At 42.7% G+C, this 21,075-nt stretch overlaps 1 protein-coding gene across 2 annotated transcripts in view; it reads right to left on the reverse strand.

Moving 5' to 3' along the window:
- The window catches only part of LOC141139439 (kyphoscoliosis peptidase-like), a 93,471-nt gene that overhangs the window by 62,490 nt on the left and 9,906 nt on the right, over nt 1–21,075 (reverse strand). Inside the window, exons 2-3 of one of the 2 annotated variants that reach the window (XM_073625515.1) lie at nt 16,677–16,730; nt 8,396–8,437 (exon numbers count right to left, since the gene is read on the reverse strand). In XM_073625515.1, coding sequence (XP_073481616.1) covers nt 8,396–8,437; nt 16,677–16,730 — 96 coding nt within the window. Of the gene's footprint in view, nt 1–8,380; nt 8,438–16,676; nt 16,731–21,075 lie in introns of both variants that reach the window. The other variant, XM_073625514.1, reaches the window with a different exon arrangement.

Genomic DNA, 21,075 nt, shown 5'->3' on the forward strand with positions numbered 1-21,075 from the left:
AGCAACCCTTCTGCTGTGCTGTTCGGCAGTGGGAAACCTCCAGGAACCAATGCCAACTTGCAGCCAGCCATCGTAGGCCACCGGACTGTAACAGGCTTTCGTGACACCGGAGCTGAAGTCACTTTTGGTCAGACCAGAGGTGATAGAAGAAACAGACATCAACCCAGAGAAGTTTCTTACCCTCAATTAAGTTGGGGGAACCCGTTCCCGTGTACCCCATGCCTATGTTTTTATCGACTGGGATGCCAGAAGTGGGATGAGAGAGGTGGGTGTCTTGGAGGAGATCCCCAATGCTGTGTTGTTGGGTGCTGATTTAGGTACCCTTGTTTCTTAATATGCCCCTGTTAAGAGCACCCAGGATGCTCCCACAAATTCTCTGGACCTACCAAGGTACTGTTTACAGAGGTTGAGGTATAATCTGGGCAACCAGTGGATGGACAGGGGGGTGGGGGGTGGAGTTGAAGTGCAAGGTCCTCCTTCTTCAGAGACAGGAGAGGAGACCCCTTGCTTGTGATGGTAACAGATATATGTTCCAATGATCCTGCAATGGTAAATGTGATGAGGATGAGGATGATAATGCATTGCCATCATTGGTGGTCACTCACAGTGCTGAAAGGCAGCCGAGGTGCAGGCCCTGATCGCAGAACAGCATGATGAGGTCTCTGGGCCCTCTCCCTGTTCTGACCCAGTGGACTCCACCTCTGTTGAGCCTCAGCAGCCGTCCTTGTTTGCCACAGGACTGCTGGCTGGGACTTGTCGTTCCACCTTTGAAACAGCACTGCAGACAGACCAAACACTAGCACAGCTCAGGAGTCTAGCTGCAGAGAATGACAAACAAAAGTTCTTCTGGGACAAAGGGAAACTGTACAGAGAAGGTTTGCCTGCAGAGGGGAATGAGGCTGACATAAGTAGCAGGCAGCTGGTTGTACCCAATCAATTTAGGGGACAGCTGCTAAAAGTGGCTCATGAGACTCCCCTAGAAGGGCACTTGGGGATCACTAAGACCCGAGGGCAGTTGATACATAACGTTTATTGGCCTACGATGCTCGCTGACATAGCTGACTTCTGTTGGTCCTGTGTTACCTGCCAGCAAGTTGTCAAGGTAGAGGATGTACACAGGGCTCCACTAAAACCTTTGCCTGTGATTGACGAACCTTTTAAGAGGGTGGCAGTGGATATCGTTGGGCCTTTGGCCATCCTTAGCAGTTCAGGCAAACATTTTATCCTGACAGTTGTCGGCTATGCCATGCATTATCCAGAGGCGGTGGCTTTCTCCTCCCTCCAGGCAGATAAGGTCGCTGATGCTCTGCTGGGAATCTTCACAAGAGTGGGATTCCCAGCCGAGCTCATTAGCGATCAAGGCCCTCAGTTTGTGTCCGACTTGATGCATGCTCTCTGTCTGAAAATACAGATGATGCATATCATGGCCAGGCCTTATCATCCACAAACAGCTTGTGCAAGCGTTTCAATGGCACCTTGAAACAAATGTTCCGCACCTTTGTGCACTCCCAGGGCAAGGACTGGGAATGATATCTGCCATATCTGCTGTTTGCTTACAGAGGGGTGCCTCAGGAGTCCACAGGCTTTTCGCCATTTGAACTTCTGTACAGACGGAGGGTAAGAGGGCCCCTGGACCTAATCCGTGAGACCTGGGAGGGCAAGATTGCTGACCCAGAGGTCTCTGTTGTGGCTTACGTTTAGAGATAAAATGGAGACGCTGGTGGGATTTGTGCGGGAAAACATGACCCAGGCCCATACCAGGCAGAAACAGTGGCATGACCGTAATGCTAGGGAGCGAACCTATAACGTTGGTCAGCAGGAGTATGTTCTGCTTCCACTGTGGAAGAACAAACTTAAAGCAGCATGGGGATGCTCATAAACCACCCAGTGTCTCAATAATGTCACCTACTTGGTCAGGTTGAGAGAAGATGATCAAAGCCAATCATGAGCGCACAGCCTATGTCATGCCGGTCTGCAGCAGGCCTGCGCCTGAGGAGGCTGATCCACTTTTAGACCACCTAGCTGACACCAGGAAGGTAGACTCAGAACTCCTAATAAACTCAAATCTGACCCCTACCCAGGTACCTGGGCTGAAGAGAGTGCTGGCAGTACACGGTAGCAGGTTTACAGGAAAATCTGGAAGGGCACACCTCGCTGTCCACCAGGTGGACACCGGGCACATCCTCCCATTAAACAGTCGGCCTATTGCGTCTCCCTGAGGGTACTGGCCGACGTGAAAAGGGAGGCGAAGGAAATGCTGCAGCTGGGGGTGATTCAGAAGTCCCACAGTGCCTGGGCGTCCCCAGTAGTCCTGGTCCCCAAAAAGGAACAGGCGACCAGGTTCTGTGTGGACTACCGGAAGCTGAATGCCCCATGCCATGGATTGATGAGTTGTTGGATAGGCTGGCGGCTGCCCACTATATCACAATCATGGATCTGAGCAAAGGGTACTAGCAAATTCCTATGGCCCCTGAGGCTGGGGAAAAGTTGGGCTTATCACCCCATTTGGCTTGTTCAAATTCACCATCATGCTGTTTGGAATGAAGACTGCCCCAGCTACCTTCCAGAGGGTCATGAATGACTTACTGGAGGGGCTGAAAACCTTTGCAGTAGCCTACCTGGATGAAATCGCCGTGTTCAGCCCTACCTGGGAAGAACACCTGGTGCACCTGTCACAGGTCCTGGACCAACTGACAGTTGCAAATCTGACTGTCAAACCCAGTAAGTGTCAGATTGGCATGACTGATGTGCAGTACTTGGGACACCAGGTAGGAGGAGGCACCCTGAAACCCGAGACAGGGAAGGTTGAGGCCATCCTGGCCTGGCCTACCCCCCAAACCAAAAAGCAGGTTATGTCTATGGGGACCGCTGGCTACTATAGGAAGTTTATATGTAACTGTAGTAGCCTGGCCAAACCTCTGACTGACCTAACTAAAAAGAAACTGCCCAAAGTGGTGTCTTGGACACCAGAATGTGAGCAGGCACTTCAGGCCTTGTGCTACAGGCGCCAGAATTTATCCGCTGTTTCCTAGTGCAGATGGATGCCTCTGCCTATGGATTGGGTGCAGTCCTGAGCCAGGTGGATGATGCCGGAGAGCAGCATCCCATCCTCTACCTGAGCCGGAAGCTGCTTCCCAGGGAAGTAGCATACGCCACGAAAAGGAGTGTCTTGCGATCGTGTGGGCTCTCCAGAAGTTACAAACGTACCTTTATGGACGGCACTTCACTGTGATCACAGATCACAAACCCTTGAGCTGGCTAAATCGTGTTGCTGGGGAGAATGGCAAACTACTTCGGTGGAGCTTAATTCTGCAGTAATACGATTTCACCCTTCAGCATAAGAAAGGTAGCACCCATGGCAATGCTGATGGGCCATTACGACAAGCCGAGTCCACAGGAGTCGGTTGCATCAGGAGGGAAATTGTAGTTCCCTCCCATGCAACCACTTAAGGGGGAGGTGTAACGATATCACGTACTGGACACACGAAAAGCTGTAGCTAGTGGCCATGTTGTTTGAGAGCCTTAGGGCAGCCTTGATAGCTTGGCTAACAGTCTAACAATTCAGTAGAAATCTGACACCCGCATTCGTCACACTGACTACCACAGTGATTGTCAGCTTCCAAAGTGGTCCCTCAAGTATGAGATATCAATTTTTTCATTGGGCCAGGCTGGCACAATATAACTATGTAATTAGGATCATATGTGGACTTTAGCCTTAAAATAAGATATAGCTCCACTTTAACTTCTCTTTAAAACTCCCATTCCTAAAGGATATAACTGAGAATTCTCCAAGCAGTTCATCTATTTAAAGTATAATTTTGCCCATTTTTGAAGTGAGGGAGGATTAGAACCTCTGTTAGATTTACAGTTATGTTTTTCTCCCTGATCTGGAAATTCACTTTTACTTTTTGTTCTAGCAACTATTGGCAGTGAGACAGAGAATGTAAAGTGACATCTAAAATGTGTTGTTGTCACTGGAAAAGAAGTAGAGGGAAATCTTCTTATGATGATGATACCTGCAAAGGTGACAATAGTCAAAGGTATAATTTCATCTCACTTCCTGATGCATGTCCAGCACAAGAAGTGACAGAGGTACTAACCCTTCCCCCATTATTCAAAACTAGTAAAAACATTTCAGCTGGACATCTACCCTGAGCCATATAATGAACAGAGAGATCTGGTATCCTGCCATTTACAAAAAGAGATTTTGGTCAGTTGAGCTTAATCCTCTGTATGATCAAGTCACAGTATATAATCTATCACTCTCATAAGGGCTGTGCCTTTTACACATGATACCAATAGTCTACTGCTCTCAGTGGCCTTAGATTTATTAAAAGCAATAGAAGAATTTTAGAAGCCCAAGAAAGCATTAATCTATCTAGCTGACACAGCTATAAGTCAAAGCTTGATTGACGCTTGTGAGCAGGTGTATTAGATGTCAGTGAGTGAAGCACTATTAGCGAGCTCTCTTTCCAGATTAGTTACCTCTTACAGGAGGTTTCTCTTCTTCAAAGTCACTGGAGGGTATATCTGCACATTGGCGTTATTAATCTCAGCTTAGCTTTGCTCTGAAATAGTTTCAATAAAAATGTGAACAAATCCAGATAGAAGAGATTTTTACTGATTCTAGTTTCCAGCTGCCTGTGCCTTGCATATAAGGAACACTTGTGTCCTATGGGAAACATTGGTGTTGTATGAGGGACACTGGTGTCATATGAGGAACACTGGTGTTGTATGAGGAACACTGGTGTCATATTAGGCATACTGGTGTCGTATAAGGAACATTTACGTCATACGAGGAACACTGGTGTCAAACAATGCAGATACATTCAATACTTCCCGAAAACCACCAGCCAGGGTTGTCGGGAAGAGGCCCTTATCCCCATCAGCATGGGGACAAGGTGGTTTGGGGGGCACCCCAAAGCATCCTTCCCATGTTGAGGGCAAGCGGCCTGGTATGGACCCCACGCCAATAGTTTTTTTATTTTGGCTTTTTTTTTCATCTATATTGCTGGTTGCCGGCAAAGAAATACTTCATTTTTATTGTTTTACTTTAAGCATCATTAAAATCACTGCTCCTTTAAAAAGGATTGTTTTAAAAGGGCAGTACCCGGGTCCTTTTAATGGCAATAACTTGCATACAAGCCTATAAAAAGAGGACTTTTGATTTTGCATGTCCGTGGCCCATAGACTTTAATAGGGTTTGCATGTTCGCTAGAGCTTTTTGCCTGTTTGTGGTGTTCTGGTGCGAACCGAACCGGGGGGGTGTTTGGCCCATCCCCAATGGTCACTATTCTGTACTTTACTCTTGGAACTCTCTGCTGCCTTTGATACAGTTGACTACCCCCTCCTCCTCAAAAAACTCCACTCCTTTGGTCTCCATGACTGTATTCTTCGTTGGTTCTCATCTTAGCTATCACATCGTTACCTCATTGTCACTTATAATTCTACCTCCTTCTCTTCTGTTCCTTTTAGTGGATCCCAACTAATTTACTAACAGGCATATCAACCTGGATGTCGCACCACTTCCTCAAACTCAATGTATCCAAAACTGAGCTCATAATATTGCCAGGGTACTTGGTGTAATCCTGGACTCTGAACTCTTCTTTTGGCCCCACATCCAATCAGTGTCCAAATCTTGCCGCCTCATTCTCTCTTTACCCAATGACACCACAAAGCTTCTAATTCACTCTCTGGTTATCTCTCACTTCGTCTATTGCAACTCCCTCCTCACTGGATTACCCTTACATAGGCTATCCCCCCTTCAGTCCATCATGAATGAGTCCAGACTCATCCACCTTACCAACTGTTTAATGTCTGCTACCCCTCTCTGCCAATCCCTCCATTGGCTTCGACTCACCCAATTAATAAAATTCAAAATACTAACAACTTACTAAGCCATCCACAACTCTGCCCCCAGCCAGTAGCATACCAACGGGGGGGTGGCAGTTCGTCTCGAGTGCCACACATTGGGGGGATGTCGGGCTGGCACCCCCCCAGTGAGTGAAGCGGTGATAGTGGAGCGAGCTTAGGCAGTGCAGTGGTGCTATGACAGGGCAGGGAGAGGCAAACTGGGAGAAGCGAGCTGTGGCAGGGCGCGGGGGTGCCCGGGCCAGGTGCACACCGTACCCGGGTGACACCCAGGGTCGGCTCTCAGATTGATTGTGCAACACACAGCAGAGCACACCAGGAGAATGAAAAAACTCTGTTTCCTTTACAGCAGGGGAGAGAGAGGGACAGAGGAGCAACATTGAATAGAGGACAGGAACTGCCGGAGTTAACTTTCCAAATTAACTCCAGCAGTTCCTGCCCTCTGTTCTGACTCCCCCTCTGCATGCTCGAGTAAGGTAGGAAGGGGCAGAGCTGGGGGGGCTGTGTAAAAATGCAGGGATCCAGAGCTGTGAAGGGCTGTGTAACATGCAGGGGTCCAGAGTTATGGGGGGCTGTGTAACATGCAGGGGTCCAGAGCTGTGGGGGGGCTGTGCAATGTGCAGGAGTCCAGAGCTGTGGGGGGCTGTTTAATTTAAAGGAGTCCAGAGGTACAGGGGGCTGTGTAATGTAAAGGTGTCCAGGGGTGCAGGGGCTGTGTAATTAAAAGGGGTCTAGAGATGCGGGGGGCTGTGTAATGTAAAGGGGCCAGATGTGCAGGGGGCTGTGTAATGTAAAGGGGTCCAGAAGTGCTGGGGGCTGTGTAATGTAAAGGGGTCCAGAGATGCGGGGGCTGTGTAATGTAAAGGGATCCAGAGGTGCAGGGGGATGTGTAATGTAAAGGGGTCTAGAGGTGCAGGGGGTTGTGTAATGTAAAGGGGTCCAGAGGTGCAGGAGCCTGTGTAACGTAAAGGGGTTCAGAGGTGCAGGGGGTTGTGTAATGTAAAAGGGTCCAGAGGTGCAGGGTCTGTGTAATGTAAAGGGGTCCAGAGTTACGAGGGGGCTGTGTAATGTGCAGGAGTCCAGAACTGCGGGGGCTGTGTAATGTAAAGGGGTCCAGAGGTGCAGTTGTGGAGAGGGGGTACACAGTAGTGACAAAGAGATATTGGGGGGTGCAGAGGTATGCAGGGGACACAGTGGGGTGTTTTTACATTTTAAAAGTGAGGGGTGCCAGATAGGATCCGCCCTGGGTGCCAAATGCTCTAGGTACGCCCCTGCCCCTGTGCAAATGTATCACACAATACATAAATAAAAATGTGAATGTTCCACTAAATAAATAAACATGCATATATTCTAAAAATATAAAAAGTCCAATAGATGATCCAATCCAATCACCACTGTGCCAATGTGTACTCAATAATGCAATGTGCCCCGTGTCTCCACCACCATGAAAACTGTCCGCTCACCTCAAGGTTATGATCCCTGCATTACCAGAAAGGTCACAACACACTTGTTTCCCTTCAGGGATAGTGCCTCCAAACAGCACTTGGTGAATCGCCACTCTTGCCCAAATAAGGGCACACAAATCCTCAGAAGAACCAAATATGCATAAAGAAGCAAAGAGAAAGCACACCGGATCTAATGTTCTTCGCTTAAATGTTTAATATACTGTATATATTAACTAGGGAATTGCACATACAAACAAGGCACTGAAACCAATGCTAGATCAAGAACACATGAATAAATACCTCCATAGGGGTATTTTGCTCAATGAACTAGGACATTCTTTCTTCTGTTTTTCTGCTTTAGGGAACAGAATTTGCCTTGCCTAGTCTTTTTATGTGAAATTGCTTCTTGACTACCTATCGCACGGCATTTATTTAAAGCTGCTATCAGCTGTGTAAAAACAAGAAACACAAGGGACTCACAAAGTCAATGTGTAAACTAATGGCAGCGGGCATGGTACAAACAAGCATAACATTTCAGTACCCCTAAAAAATACTGGTAATAAATAATATGAATTCAACAGCTCAACATGTAGATTAATACATATATGAAAGCTTCCAAATTATTTGTATTTCTGTCCATGCATTCATGAGTTATTCGCAGCCCTGTCACACAGCATAAGCCAGCCTGGTGACACCACATTTTCTAAGTCACATCCTGCACCTCAGCCTGTAAATGGACAGTGAAGAAGCAGCAACAGGATGTTGAGATCATCTCCCTGCTCTCTTCTCCTACCATTGAGTTGCTTGTCAAGACATTTGAAAGCAGGGCACTTGACTGACCCCTACTACTGTCCGTTGCTCTGCTAGTCTGAGTGCTTCTGTGCAGAGATTACTATGAGATTACAGAGTCTGAGATAAAGTCAAATTCAGGTATTTACAGTATACTATGTAGCTCCATGTAAAGCACATTTAATTAGATTTATTACATATATAAATGCATTGAGTGGTGTTTTTTTTAGTATTTCCATAAACTGTTTTTAATCAGAACATAGTTAATATCTTACCAGCAATATACTCACGTTCATTGATATCTCTCTTCTTTTTATTGCTCCGTGCGTCACCTGAATAGATATAAAAAAATAATTGTTGCACCAGTCATCAGTTAAACATCATGATGTTCAAAGGTTAAATGCATGCTAGAAAATCAAATCTATATTAACATATTTTTATAGAAAAATATATATAGCAAATAAAAAAATATAGCATATACAATTGCTATACAAGCTATGTATTAATTTAATGTTATTAAAATGATTAAAATATGGCAACCTGGACGTGTTCTATACGCAGCTGGTATACAGAACACTTCCAAAAATGTAATTTCTTGCTTGTGTGATTGGTTTACTGATTTTTCCAGAAGTCTGCACTAAGATAATTCAGATTTTAGGCACGCCCTGTAATAGAATTGTAAGTTTTGGTGAGATACTCCCCAAGGGTTAATCACTTCTAAAGGGATGAAGACACTGCATCTTTCCTCATTAGAACACAGAAAGAGCATCAACTGATTAATAGTGAACCAGGAGCTTCCATTCTAAATTAATATGAAATCAGTGTGGTTAAAACAAAGCTTTTTATTCAGAGCAACAAAAGGTCTGCTATGAAGTTTGCTAAAATTCCTGTAATGTATATATATATCACCCAGAGGAGTTTGTTTTTTCTAAACAAAAGCAGAGTTACTCTTTAACCGAATGCAGCCTATTACAAGTATTCAATTTTTTCTATTCCAAGTTCACTGATTCTACACTGTTGTTTTCATTTTTAGCTAGTGTACATTTATATTCTTCAGCGCATCAGTAACAATAAGCTGTATTCATATCAGTTCAAGGATGACAAAAAGTTATTGATTGCTCACAAAGTCTTTCATATTGCCCTTTTGTCACAAAGGGATCTTAAAGAACAAAAGGGCCCAGGTAGCAGAGGGGCTCTAATGTATCATAAAATATAAGTGGGTACAGTAGAGAAACTAGACCAGGGCTTTTTTCCAGCAGGAACTAGGGGGAACTCAGTTCTACCACCTCTGGCTCAGGTCTTCTGCTCCCTGCTCACCACGAACACTTGATAACACTGAAGTCCAGCTTCTGCATTTACAAGTGATAGTTTATCTCCCAGTAGCTCCCACGGGTCAGATCTTCTGCGCAGATCCCACTGAGTGCCGGACAGGGACAAGGGAGATACAGAACAGGTGCCCAGGGTTCAGTGCAGTCATGGGCAGGAGAGGGCGCGTGGTAGGCTGCACCCTCTGTGGTCTCCATTATTTCCCTGGTGACCAGTTGTTGATGCTCCTACTGCATGATCTCCCTTGCAGGTGACTGTAGTATAGTATAGTATGCTGGGAGGTACTACAGCTGGATAGGTTCTTCAGCTTAATATTGCAACAAAGGTAAGAAATATGACAGATGGTGGAGCTTTTAAGGAGGGGGGGAGAAGATGAGGGCAGTGGAGGGAGGGGTTGTATGCAGAGGGAAGAGCTACTATTTGATGCCATTTGGCAGGTATGTGTGTGTGGCGGGCATGGTTGAGTTCCTGCACCTATTCTCTGAGAAAAAAAAAGCCCTGAAAATGACACTGTACTATGCTGGTGACATGTCTGGAGCAGATCTAGTAGAAGTCTGAATCTGATTGGAAACTTGATGCTTTTGGAATAGGTGAGTGTTGTTAATGGAACCATAATGGAACCATCCATATAGCTTCCTGAGATGAGATGGAATGAGGCAGTTACAGCAGTGGATAATAAAATGGCCTACAATGGCTTTTTTCTGCAGTTGTGCCCTTTGTAATCAATGTGGTTTGTGACAGACACAATGTCAGACCCCGGTCACCTTTACCAACACTCGCTTTATATATATATTAATATCTTTTAATACCTATATGTTGCATTCTGATAACTCGTATATTATTGTCCAGCATAAAATTACCATTCGACTGAATACAAATAATTTGGATATTTCACCTAGGAGGTGTAATGGGCCTATCGCACCTCCAGTACCTTCTAGGGTAGTGGTGTTTGGGCTTAAAATGCTGAGAATTATTAATACAGGTAAATATGTCCTTATTCTGGCTGTACTATTATCATATCTGGAGTTATGAAATACACTGAAGTTTTGATTCTCTAGGAAGAGGTGAACAGAAATGTGTATTTGCTAACTACTACAGCTAAAATATTTATGACAGGTGATTAGTTTAAGGCTTGGTTCACATATGAGCTGCATGCGGCTCACAGCAGGGGTCCGGTGCATGCTGGTTTACCATTTCAGGTCCGATTTCAGCCTGAATTTTGGGCTGAATTTGGATCTGAAATGGACCAAAAGACGCACAGCATTTTTCTGCAAAACGCACCGGACCTGCTGCGGAGATATGTGAACCGGCTCCACCGGTCAAAAGCTCCTGCTATTGCAAATTGGATGCGGAGATTCCGCATCCAATTCGCAATGGTGTGAACCCAGCCTTATACTATCAGCTAGGATGAATATCTGCTTTAGATTAGTAATTACCTGGACTCTAAGGTTTTATGATGGCTATTAGAGTGAGACTGGGATGTGTATCATGCTAGGTCCTGTTAATGGGGTTTACAATGGCTAATCCCAATTCACTCTATAGGAAATACTAACCTTTGTAGATATTTATTGTAAACTGTTCTATTCCAAACCTCCTATTAAGACATTCAATTAGATATTTACAGATTTAGCTAATAACAGGTCTGGGCTAAGTAGGTTTATGGTCCTGCTGGAAGAGTTGTGCATTTCTGAATTATGGTCTGGGGGGGGGGGGGGGGGGCAGGGGTTCACTGTGTACTATGGGGTTCAGCTGCACTTGTATCTCCTATTCTATTTCTAGTGTATGACGTTCAAACGACACGGTTTCTCTGTATATTCTCGCAGATTTTGGGGTGTCTAGTTCGCATTATCATCACAGGGTTGATTTACTAAAGGCAGATAAGCTGTTCACTTTGCCAGGTAAAGTTCCCTTAGTTTAGCAAATGTGCAAAAAATTAACTTTGCAAAGAATACTCAATTATATATAAGGAAAATAAAAAAATAGTTTTTGCTTGCACCTGATTGGATGCTAGAAGTCAGCATATCTTCATCTCATTCACTAAGCTAAGCAAATTGCAAATACTCTTAAAAGTATACAGCATATTTGTCATCAGTAAATGAACCCCAATATCTGCGCTTGCATGTTTAGAATCATATAGATCACATAAATGTTATTCTTAAATAAAATATGCATACATTTGTTATGAAATGATAACCTAAGGCTTGTATCTTGTGGAACATTCCCTGGATTTTCCGTATAACCTATTATATAAGCAATCACAGCAGTGTTATACTGTTATCCTAAAATATATCATTATAATATTAAACTGCATTTATAAAAACAAGCAAAAACAAAAGTATCTGCATTGCCAAAAGAAGCTAGCAAATTTCAAGTGTAATTTTCCTTGTATGAGTTGGAAAGAACCTGATTTAAAGCAGTGATCCCAAGACTGATGGACCACATCAAGCCAAGGCTCAGAACCAGTAAGCTACCTTTGCTTATGTCTAGTTCTTACACTGGAAAAATCTTTCTTTCCTGACACAGAGAATCTTAACAAGCCTGCATCCAATCATATTCCAACTATATTTTTTTATTGCAGAATAAAAAGTAGACATCAAATCTGACGTGTTTCAACCACTCCTGGCCATAGACATAGCAAGATAACTATGTACCCAATTCCGGACACCTTGGTTCTGCCTCATTACAGTCTATTCTGTCTCCACAGTATTGTTATACAATAGTCATTACCAATTTACTTCTCATCCTCTTCCCTTTCCCAAGACATCTACACCCATTAATTTCCACATGCTCTTCATCTACTCTAGATAAAGAGGCTGGGAAAATGGACCTTGAATGCTATTCTTCCCTCCATTGGTATTAAAAATTGTTCATACCCTTTACTTGGTGTTTGCACCAGATAAGACATACCTATGGCAAGGGATGGGGCCTAGCATTAACTGGACTTTGACATAGAAAAAGAATAATTAAATCTAAAAATTAAATACACAACAGCTTACCAGTCCTCAGATGGGGTGGCTGTGTTCATTTTTATTTTTCAGTCTAATGCCCCGTACACACGATAGGATTTTCCGATGGAAAATGTGTGATAGGACCTTGTTGTCGGAAATTCCGACCGTGTGTAGGCTCCATCACACATTTTCCATCGGAATTTCCGACACACAAAGTTTGAGAGCTTGCTATAAAATTTTCCGACAACAAAATCCGTTGTTGGAAATTCCGATCGTGTGTACACAAATCCGACACACAAAGTGCCACGCATGCTCAGAATAAATTAAGAGACGAAAGCTATTGGCTACTGCCCCATTTATAGCCCCGACGTACGTGTTTTACGTCACCGCGTTCAGATTTTCCGACAACTTTGTGTGACCGTGTGTATGCAAGACAAGTTTGAGCCAACATCCGTCGGAAAAAATCCAGGGATTTTGTTGTCGGAATGTCCGATCAATGTCCGACCGTGTGTACAGGGCATAAGAATACTTTCAGCAGATACACCTTTTAACCTTGCCAAAAATGCAGTGTCCTGTCATTTCCTGTGAGCTAAACTGGAAGCGCAAACAATATCATCTATTTTCTGTTGAAGTCCAGCCTGATTGACAACTATGGCTCCCCACATAGATACAGTGGAGGAGTGACTGTCATCATAAGGCAAAAAGGATGGTATTCACAAGATTACCAAGTGATAACAAAGGGAAAAAAGGTTGAAAAAAATAAAATGTATGCAAGCACCCCATCTAAGAACTGGTAAGTAAGCATCAATATATAACATTTTAGTATTTTGGTTTAAGTCTGCCTCCAATAAAACAGCCAGAGGGTACCATCGTGAGATAGAAGAGTGGTGCTGATAAAAATGACATGTCATAAGACAGCTGTGTCTGAAGGAAAGCCCTGTATAGTGATAGTCTGGGCTTGATGTTCCCACATAGTTTTAATCAGGAGTTCTCTTCATGAACAGAACAATGCCTGGCTATTGACCCTGAAAGTTCAGATGTAGCCTCAGTGATGAAGGGACAGGTCTTAGTTTAATGGTGTGGTGACAGTACTTGTCAAGTGATGTGAAGAAGCAAAAACCGACCTCTCAGGTAGCAAGAGTTTGTGGAATGTCCTCAAATAGTTGTATAAGTTTGCATAAGGCTGTGTGTGTTTACACATGTTGGTAAAACGTACATGCATTGTAAGGGACACAACAACCTTCCAATGTACCACAACACATACATATAAGTAAACATGCATTGTGGTGCACTCCATTGGCTAAAAAGTGGATCAGCTAAGTGTATTAAAACATGTTAAAGTGTAAGTCTAGCGAGCCTGGTATGCCCAATAGGCTCTGTTCTGTTTTGTACTTACATTGAAATTATAATAAAAATAATTTACAAAAAAAAAAAGTGTAAGTCTAGGCAATTTTTAAAAAAAAATATTTAGTATATCTCTGCAATACATGTACATTAGCTCATTATGTATCTCTTTAAAAATGTTTCAAGTATTACAAAAAAACTGTTGATTTGCTAAACATTCAGTGAACTTAACTTGTAGTGAAGTGCCTCTAAAACAGTGTTGTCAGCCCTGCCTGACTTCTTCTCTGCTAGAATACAGAATTCTTTCCCCTCTCCTTGTCTCCATAAAGGGAAAATGTTCTGTAGTTCAGCATTAAATAACTGGGCAGAGCTGACAAGGTCTATTCGGTTTTCACTGCAGCACAGGTTGAGTGCACAGGAAGTTCTGAGCTCACTGGATTTCTGATGGATGAGAAGGTATTTTTCATGCGTGCAGCATTGGTAAAGGGGTAGGGTAGAACACACATTACAGAAATCAACTGCATATGTTTTTTTATTTTTATTTTTTCTGAGACATACACTTCAAGGGTTCAATAGGAAATTATTGTAATAAATCATTCTGCGCTGCCTAAAAGGGAAAGCAGCTGTCACAGCAAATAGGATATATGCACTAAAAATGAATACAAAAAAGTTCAGCGCTAATGTATGAAAACATAAAAATATAAAAAAAAAGGAAATGAAACCCAATGATCAAAAATGAAAAATAGAAATAAAACATATGCAAATATGTGTATAATCAAAATGCAATAAACCCAGTGACTAGTGATAAACATTCAAACAAAAGTCCAAGTGAAAACTGATAATAAATAAATAAATAAAAATTGTGATAATACGTCCCATATATGTAAAAAACTTCATGTGAAGATCCTGAGGGTGGACAAATGTAAACTTGAAGTAAAGAGACACCACCACCGACAATAGGGAGGCTTACCGGAATGTTTGAACCCAAAAGAACATACGTTCGATGGGTCAAACAAGCTTGTGTTGTGGGACAACCACTGTAAGTATGGAATCCTCTGAAAATTGTAACCGGAACCCACGACCGTCCATGGACTGGTGTATCTCTCAAAGATGGTAACCCGATATGCGTGGATAGCAAATGGGTTAAAAAGGGGAGAACAAAAAGGGCCACACAGCATAATTGCCGTAAAATATACAATAAAAAATGTACTGAAAATGAAAAAACTCACATTTGAGTAAATAAAACAGCGCTTTTGGTATATAAAATGGCGGCAAAGGAGTCCTATCCGACACGTTTCGTCTCCTTAGATGTCTAAGTGGGAAAATTATCATTTTATCTCTGGAGTTGATCCCCTTTTTAATGCATGCCAATATTCTGTTTGCTTTATTAGTAGCAGCTTGGTATTGCATGCCATTGCTGAGCCTATCATCTACTAGGACCCCCAGGTCCTTTTCCATCCTAGATTCCCCCAGAGGTTCTCCCCCAGTGAGTCGATTGCATTCATATTTTTGCCACCCAAATGCATTATTTTACATTTTTCTACATTAAACCTCATTTGCCATGTAGTTGCCCATCCAGTTAATTTGTTCAGATCTTCTTGCAAGGTTTCCACATTCTGCAGAGAAGTTATTGCCCTGCTTAGCTTAGTATCGTCTGCAAATACAGAGATTGAGCTGTTTACCCCATTCTCCAGGTCGTTTATGAACAAATTTAACAGGATTGGTCCCAGCACAGAACCCTGGGGACCCCACTACCCACCCCTGACCATTCTGAGTACTCCCCATTTATCATTAAGAATTTACACTGACAATCAATGTAATGGGGGATTTTACATTAACAACCCATCAAGGTGATTTCTACACTGGCCACCAATGTGAGGGGGGATTTACACTCACCACCAATTTAAAGGGGGCTTCTACATGGGCCACAAATGCAAGGGAAGATTTAAAACTGACCACAAATGCAAGTTTGGATTTTTTTTACTGATTACCAATATAAAGAGGAGTTTCTTCACTGGCCACAATGTAATGTGTATTTACACTGATATCTAATGTAATAAGGGCATTCACAGTAACCAGTGTAAGGAGAAATTGACACTGATCACCATGTAAGGGGGACCTTCACACTGGTCACTAGTGTGAATGAAAGTATTCTACACAAAGCCCCAATGTAATGAGAAGACCTACACTGAACACCAATGTAAAAGAGACATTTATCCTGCGTTCACATTTGTGTGTGTTGGGAACGCATGAAAAATCGCTTTCCTGACATAGAAACATGCTGCTCTTTAGCAGATACACAGCAGTGCTATTAATTGCTAATGACACCCTCATGCATCTGCTGAGATGTTCGTATTCACATGCACCAAAATTCAGGGTGCTGTGGCATCATGTTATTTTGAAAAAGGGTTCCACCACCAATTTACTTACCTTTGCAAAACAGGCTGATGTTAGGCTTAATGACCCCAGTTGTAGGCAGGACCTTCAAGCATGCCCCTTTACCTCCTCAGTGGGCAGCATGCAACAGAAGTGATGGTGGATATGACCTCAGGGGGGCATGATATACATATGAATTATGCCTATATTTACATATGAATGCAGCCTGCCCGCGGCTATTTACATATTAATGTCATGGCTATTTACATATCAATGCCGATTATTTACATGCAAACACAGGGTCTGCAGGTGAGTCATCAGGGCAATAGGGCAGAGCTGACTAGCATTAACAACAGAACTTCACACTGAGATATTGGGACACAGCACGGGACTAAAATTTCAAGGGACAAGATAGTTGGCAAGTATGGGGCACCTACTTTGGGCCCAGCAACAATGATGGGGCCCAGGACAATTTCTCCTTTTGCCCTGCTTTAAAGACAGCCCTGATTATACACATAGGTATGAATAAGCCTTTATATTGCAGCGCATAGTAAGAAGATAAGAACTAATCACTCACCAGAACTGTGATTTCCTTCTTCTAAATCTTTCCCCTTCTTACTTTTTCTGAAGCCTGAGAATACAACACATCAAACAGGATAGCTAATATGATAATACTTAAAAATAGCACTCATATTATAATAGTAGTTATAATGGTAGTTTAATGTTTTTCAGTCTAAGGATAACACTTAATATTTGTGCTAGCCATGTTGCATTTTATATACAAATTTAAATATGCACTCACCAGACACTTTTTTAGGTACACCTGTTCAATTGCTTGGTAACACAAATTGGTAAACAGCCAATCACATGGCAGCAACTCAATGCATTTATGCATCTAGACGTGGTGAAGACGACTTGCTGACGTTCAAACTGAGCATCAGAATGGAGAAGAAAGGGGATTTAAGTGACTTTGAACATGGCATGGTTGTTGGGGCTGGTCTGAGTATTTCAAAAACTGCTGATCCCCTGGGATTTTCATACACAACCATCTCTAGGGCTTACAGAGAATGGTCCAAAAAAGAGAAAATATCCAGTGAGCGGAAGTTGTGTGGCCGAAAATGCCTTGTTGATGTCAGAGGAGAATGGGAAGACTGGTTCCAGATGATAGAAGGCAAAAGTAACTCAAATAACCAATTGTTACAACCAAGGTATGCAGAATACCATCTCTGAACGCACACATATTGAACCTTGAAGCAGATGAGCTACAGCAGCAGAAGACCACACAGGGTGTCACTCCTGTTAGCTAAGAACAGGAAACCTAGGCTACAGTTCGCACAGTTCAATTTGACAATGGAAGATTGGAAAAACATTGCCTGGTCTGATGAGTCTCGATTTCAGGTGCGACATTCAGATGGTAGCATCAGAATTTAGTGTAAACATGAAAGCATGGATCAATCCTGCCTTGTATCAACAGTTCAGGCTGGTGGTATAAAATTGTGGGGGATATTTTCTTGGCACACTTTGGGCCCCTTAGTACAAATTGAGCATTGTTTGAATGCCACGGCCTACCTGAGTATTGCTGCTGACCATGTCCATCCCTTTATGACTACAGTGTACCCATCTTCTGATGGCCACTTCCAGTAGGATAATGCACCATTTCACAAAGCTCAAATCATCTCACCACTTATTGGTTTGGATTTTATTGAACATGTCAATGAGTTCACTGTACTCCAGTGTCCTCCACAGTCATCAGATCTCAATCCAATAGAGCAGCTTTGGGAAGTGATGGAACTAAAGATTTACATCATGGATGTGCAGCCAACAAATCTACAGCAATATGGACCAAAATCTCTGAATTTTTTTTCCAACAACTTGTTGAATGTATTTTATGCAGAATTAAGGGAGTTCTAAAGGGGTCCAACCTGGTACTAGCAAGGTGTAATAAAGTGGCCAGTGAGTATATACACACACATATATATATATATATATATATATATATATATATATATATATATATATACACACATATACAGTGGGGACGGAAAGCATTCAAATTTTTCACTCTTTGTTATATTGCAGCCATTTGCTAAAATCATTTAAATTCATTTTTTGTTCCTCATTAATGCACACACAGCACTCCATATTGACAGAAAAACACAGAATTGTTGACATTTTTGCAGATTTATTAAAAAAGAAAAACTGAAATATCACATGGTCCTAAGTATTCAGACCCTTTGCTGTGACACTCATATATTTAACTCAGGTGCTGTCCATTTCTTCTGATCATCCTTGAGATGGTTCTACACCTTCATTTGAGTCCAGCTGTGTTTGATTATACTGATTTGACTTGATTAGGAAAGCCACATACCTGTCTATATAAGACCTTACAGCTCACAGTGCATGTCAGAGCAAATGAGAATCATGAGATCAAAGAAACTGCCTGAAGATCTTACAGACAGAATTGTGGCAAGGCACAGATCTGGCCAAGGTTACAAAAGAAATTTCTGCTGCACTTAAGGTTCCTTAGAGCACAGTGGCCTCCATAATCCTTAAATGGAAGACGGTTGGGACGACCAGAACCCTTCCTAGAGCTGGCCGTCCGGCCAAACTGAGATATCGGGGGAGAAGAGCCTTGGTGAGAGAGGTAAAGAAGAACCCAAAGATCACTGTGGCTGAGCTCCAGAGATGCAGTCAGGAGATGGGAGAAAGTTGTAGAAAGTCAAACATCACTGCAGCTGTCCACCAGTCAGGGCTGTATGGCAGAGTGGCCCGACGGAAGCCTCTCCCCAGTGCAAGACACATGAAAGCCTGCATGGAGTTTGCTAAAAAACATCTGAAGGACTCCAAGATGGTGAGAAATAAGATTCTTTGGTGTGATGAGACCAAGACAGAACATTTTGGCCTTAATTCTAAGCGGTATGCATGGAGAAAACCAGGCACTGCTCATCACCTGTCCAATACAGTCCCAACAGTGAAGTATGGTGGTGGCAGCATCATACTGTGGGGGTGTTTTTCAGCTGCAGGGACGGGACAACTGGTTGCAATAGAGGGAAAGATGAATGCGGCCAAGTACAGGGATATCCTGGACGAAAACCTTCTCCAGAGTGCTCAGGACCTCAGACTGGGCCGCAAGTTTACCTTCCAACAAGACAATGACCCTAAGCACACAGCTAAAATAACGAAGGAGTGGCTTCACAAAACTCAACAACACAACGAATGGCTCAGCCAGAGCCCTGACTTAAACCCAATTGAGCATCTCTGGAGAGACCTAAAAATGGCTGTCCATCAACATTTACCATCCAACCTGACAGAACTGGAGAGGATCTGCAAGGAGGAATGGCAGAGAATCCCCAAATCCAGGTGTGAAAAACTTGTTGCATCTTTCCCAAAAAGACTCATGGCTGTATTAGATCAAAAGGGTGCTTCTACTAAATACTGAGCAAAGGGTCTGAATACTTAGGACCATGTGATATTTCAGTTTTTCTTTTTTCATAAATCTGCAAAAATTTCAACAATTCTGTGTTTTTCTGTCAATATGGAGTGCTGTGTGTACATTAATGAGGGAAAAAAATGAACTTAAATGATTTTAGCAAATGGCTGCAATATAACAAAGACTGAAAAATTTAAGGGGGTCTGAATACTTTCCGACCCCACTGTATATACACACACATACACACAATTTAAATAAATTACTGATGCTTCTAGAATTATATATTTTCAGTACAAGGATAATGCTCAATAGTTGTGCCTATAAATTTATAAAAGTTGTCACATAATAAAGAGAAATTATATGTACAGCTACATTTCACCCCATTTTGAAGGTTGGCGGGTCCATAGGGTAAGAGGAAAGCAAGGAAAGCAAGGGTCTTGGGGTTTCTTCTGACTGTGCTGGGCCTGTTTAAGCTAAAATAAACATAGCCCCCACCTAAGGATGTTCATTTGAATTACGACTTACACTATGCACTAGAGACCTCATAAACTAAGGTGAACCAGACTTTTCTATGTTCTCCCCAATTCAGTGCCCACCACAGGGAAGACTAGAATACAATGTTAATGAACTTGCTGAAGTGCAGGGTGAATACTCAATGCACCAGTGTTTGCAAGGCATAAGGAACACAATGTGGTTGATTTACTAAAACCAGAGACTGCAAAATCTGGTGCAGCTGTTCATTGAAACCAATCAGCTTCCAGGTTTTAGACTCACATTGCTTCTGGTTAGAAATCGTGGGATTTCAGCTGAACTTCGGCAGTCTGACTTCAGGGGCGATTTTACAGACATCTGTGCGGGTTCATGCACAGCTGTTTATACAAATGGCCCCCCGAAGTCATCAAAAGTAGTACAGGAACTACTTTTGGGGATCGGTACAGCAGTGCAAAGTTGGCGCCGCACCGATTCGGACTGTGCCATTGCCGGCAATAGCTGCTGATTTGTGAACCTAGGCTCATTGTCAAAGTTTAATTGAACAAGCTGAAGTTAGAAGCTGATTAGCTACCATGCAGAACTGCACCAGATTTTTCACTCTCCAGTCCTAGTAAATCAACCCCCTTGGGGTCTTTTTTTATTAATATTTGCACTCAAGATTCACACAACTTACACCCAGGATTTCCACTAGCACCATGAGCTGTGGATTTAGTAATCCCTGAGACCTGAAAGTTATTTCAAGAGTTCCCCGCTGTTAAATAGGTTGAAAAAGGCTGCCACTATGGAATGTCCTCCTGTAAAGCTCACTCATTAAGCATATGAATGTTTTTTTCACATAGAATTTGACTTATTTTAGAAACAGAATTTGTAGAGTTCCAAACAAGATAAAAAAAAAAAAACTTTGATGGTGAAAGTTTTTAAGTATTAAATCAAACACCATCTGCTGTATCTAGCAAAAATTGTGAAAGTGTTAATGCAATCTGAATGCCAATATACAGGTTCAGGGTGCCTAGTGTGGTTAGTAGGTCTTGCTGTGAAATTTCAAAATCTACTA

The sequence above is a fragment of the Aquarana catesbeiana genome, linkage group LG04, assembly GCF_042186555.1.
Source record: "Aquarana catesbeiana isolate 2022-GZ linkage group LG04, ASM4218655v1, whole genome shotgun sequence".
NCBI lineage: Eukaryota > Metazoa > Chordata > Amphibia > Anura > Ranidae > Aquarana > Aquarana catesbeiana.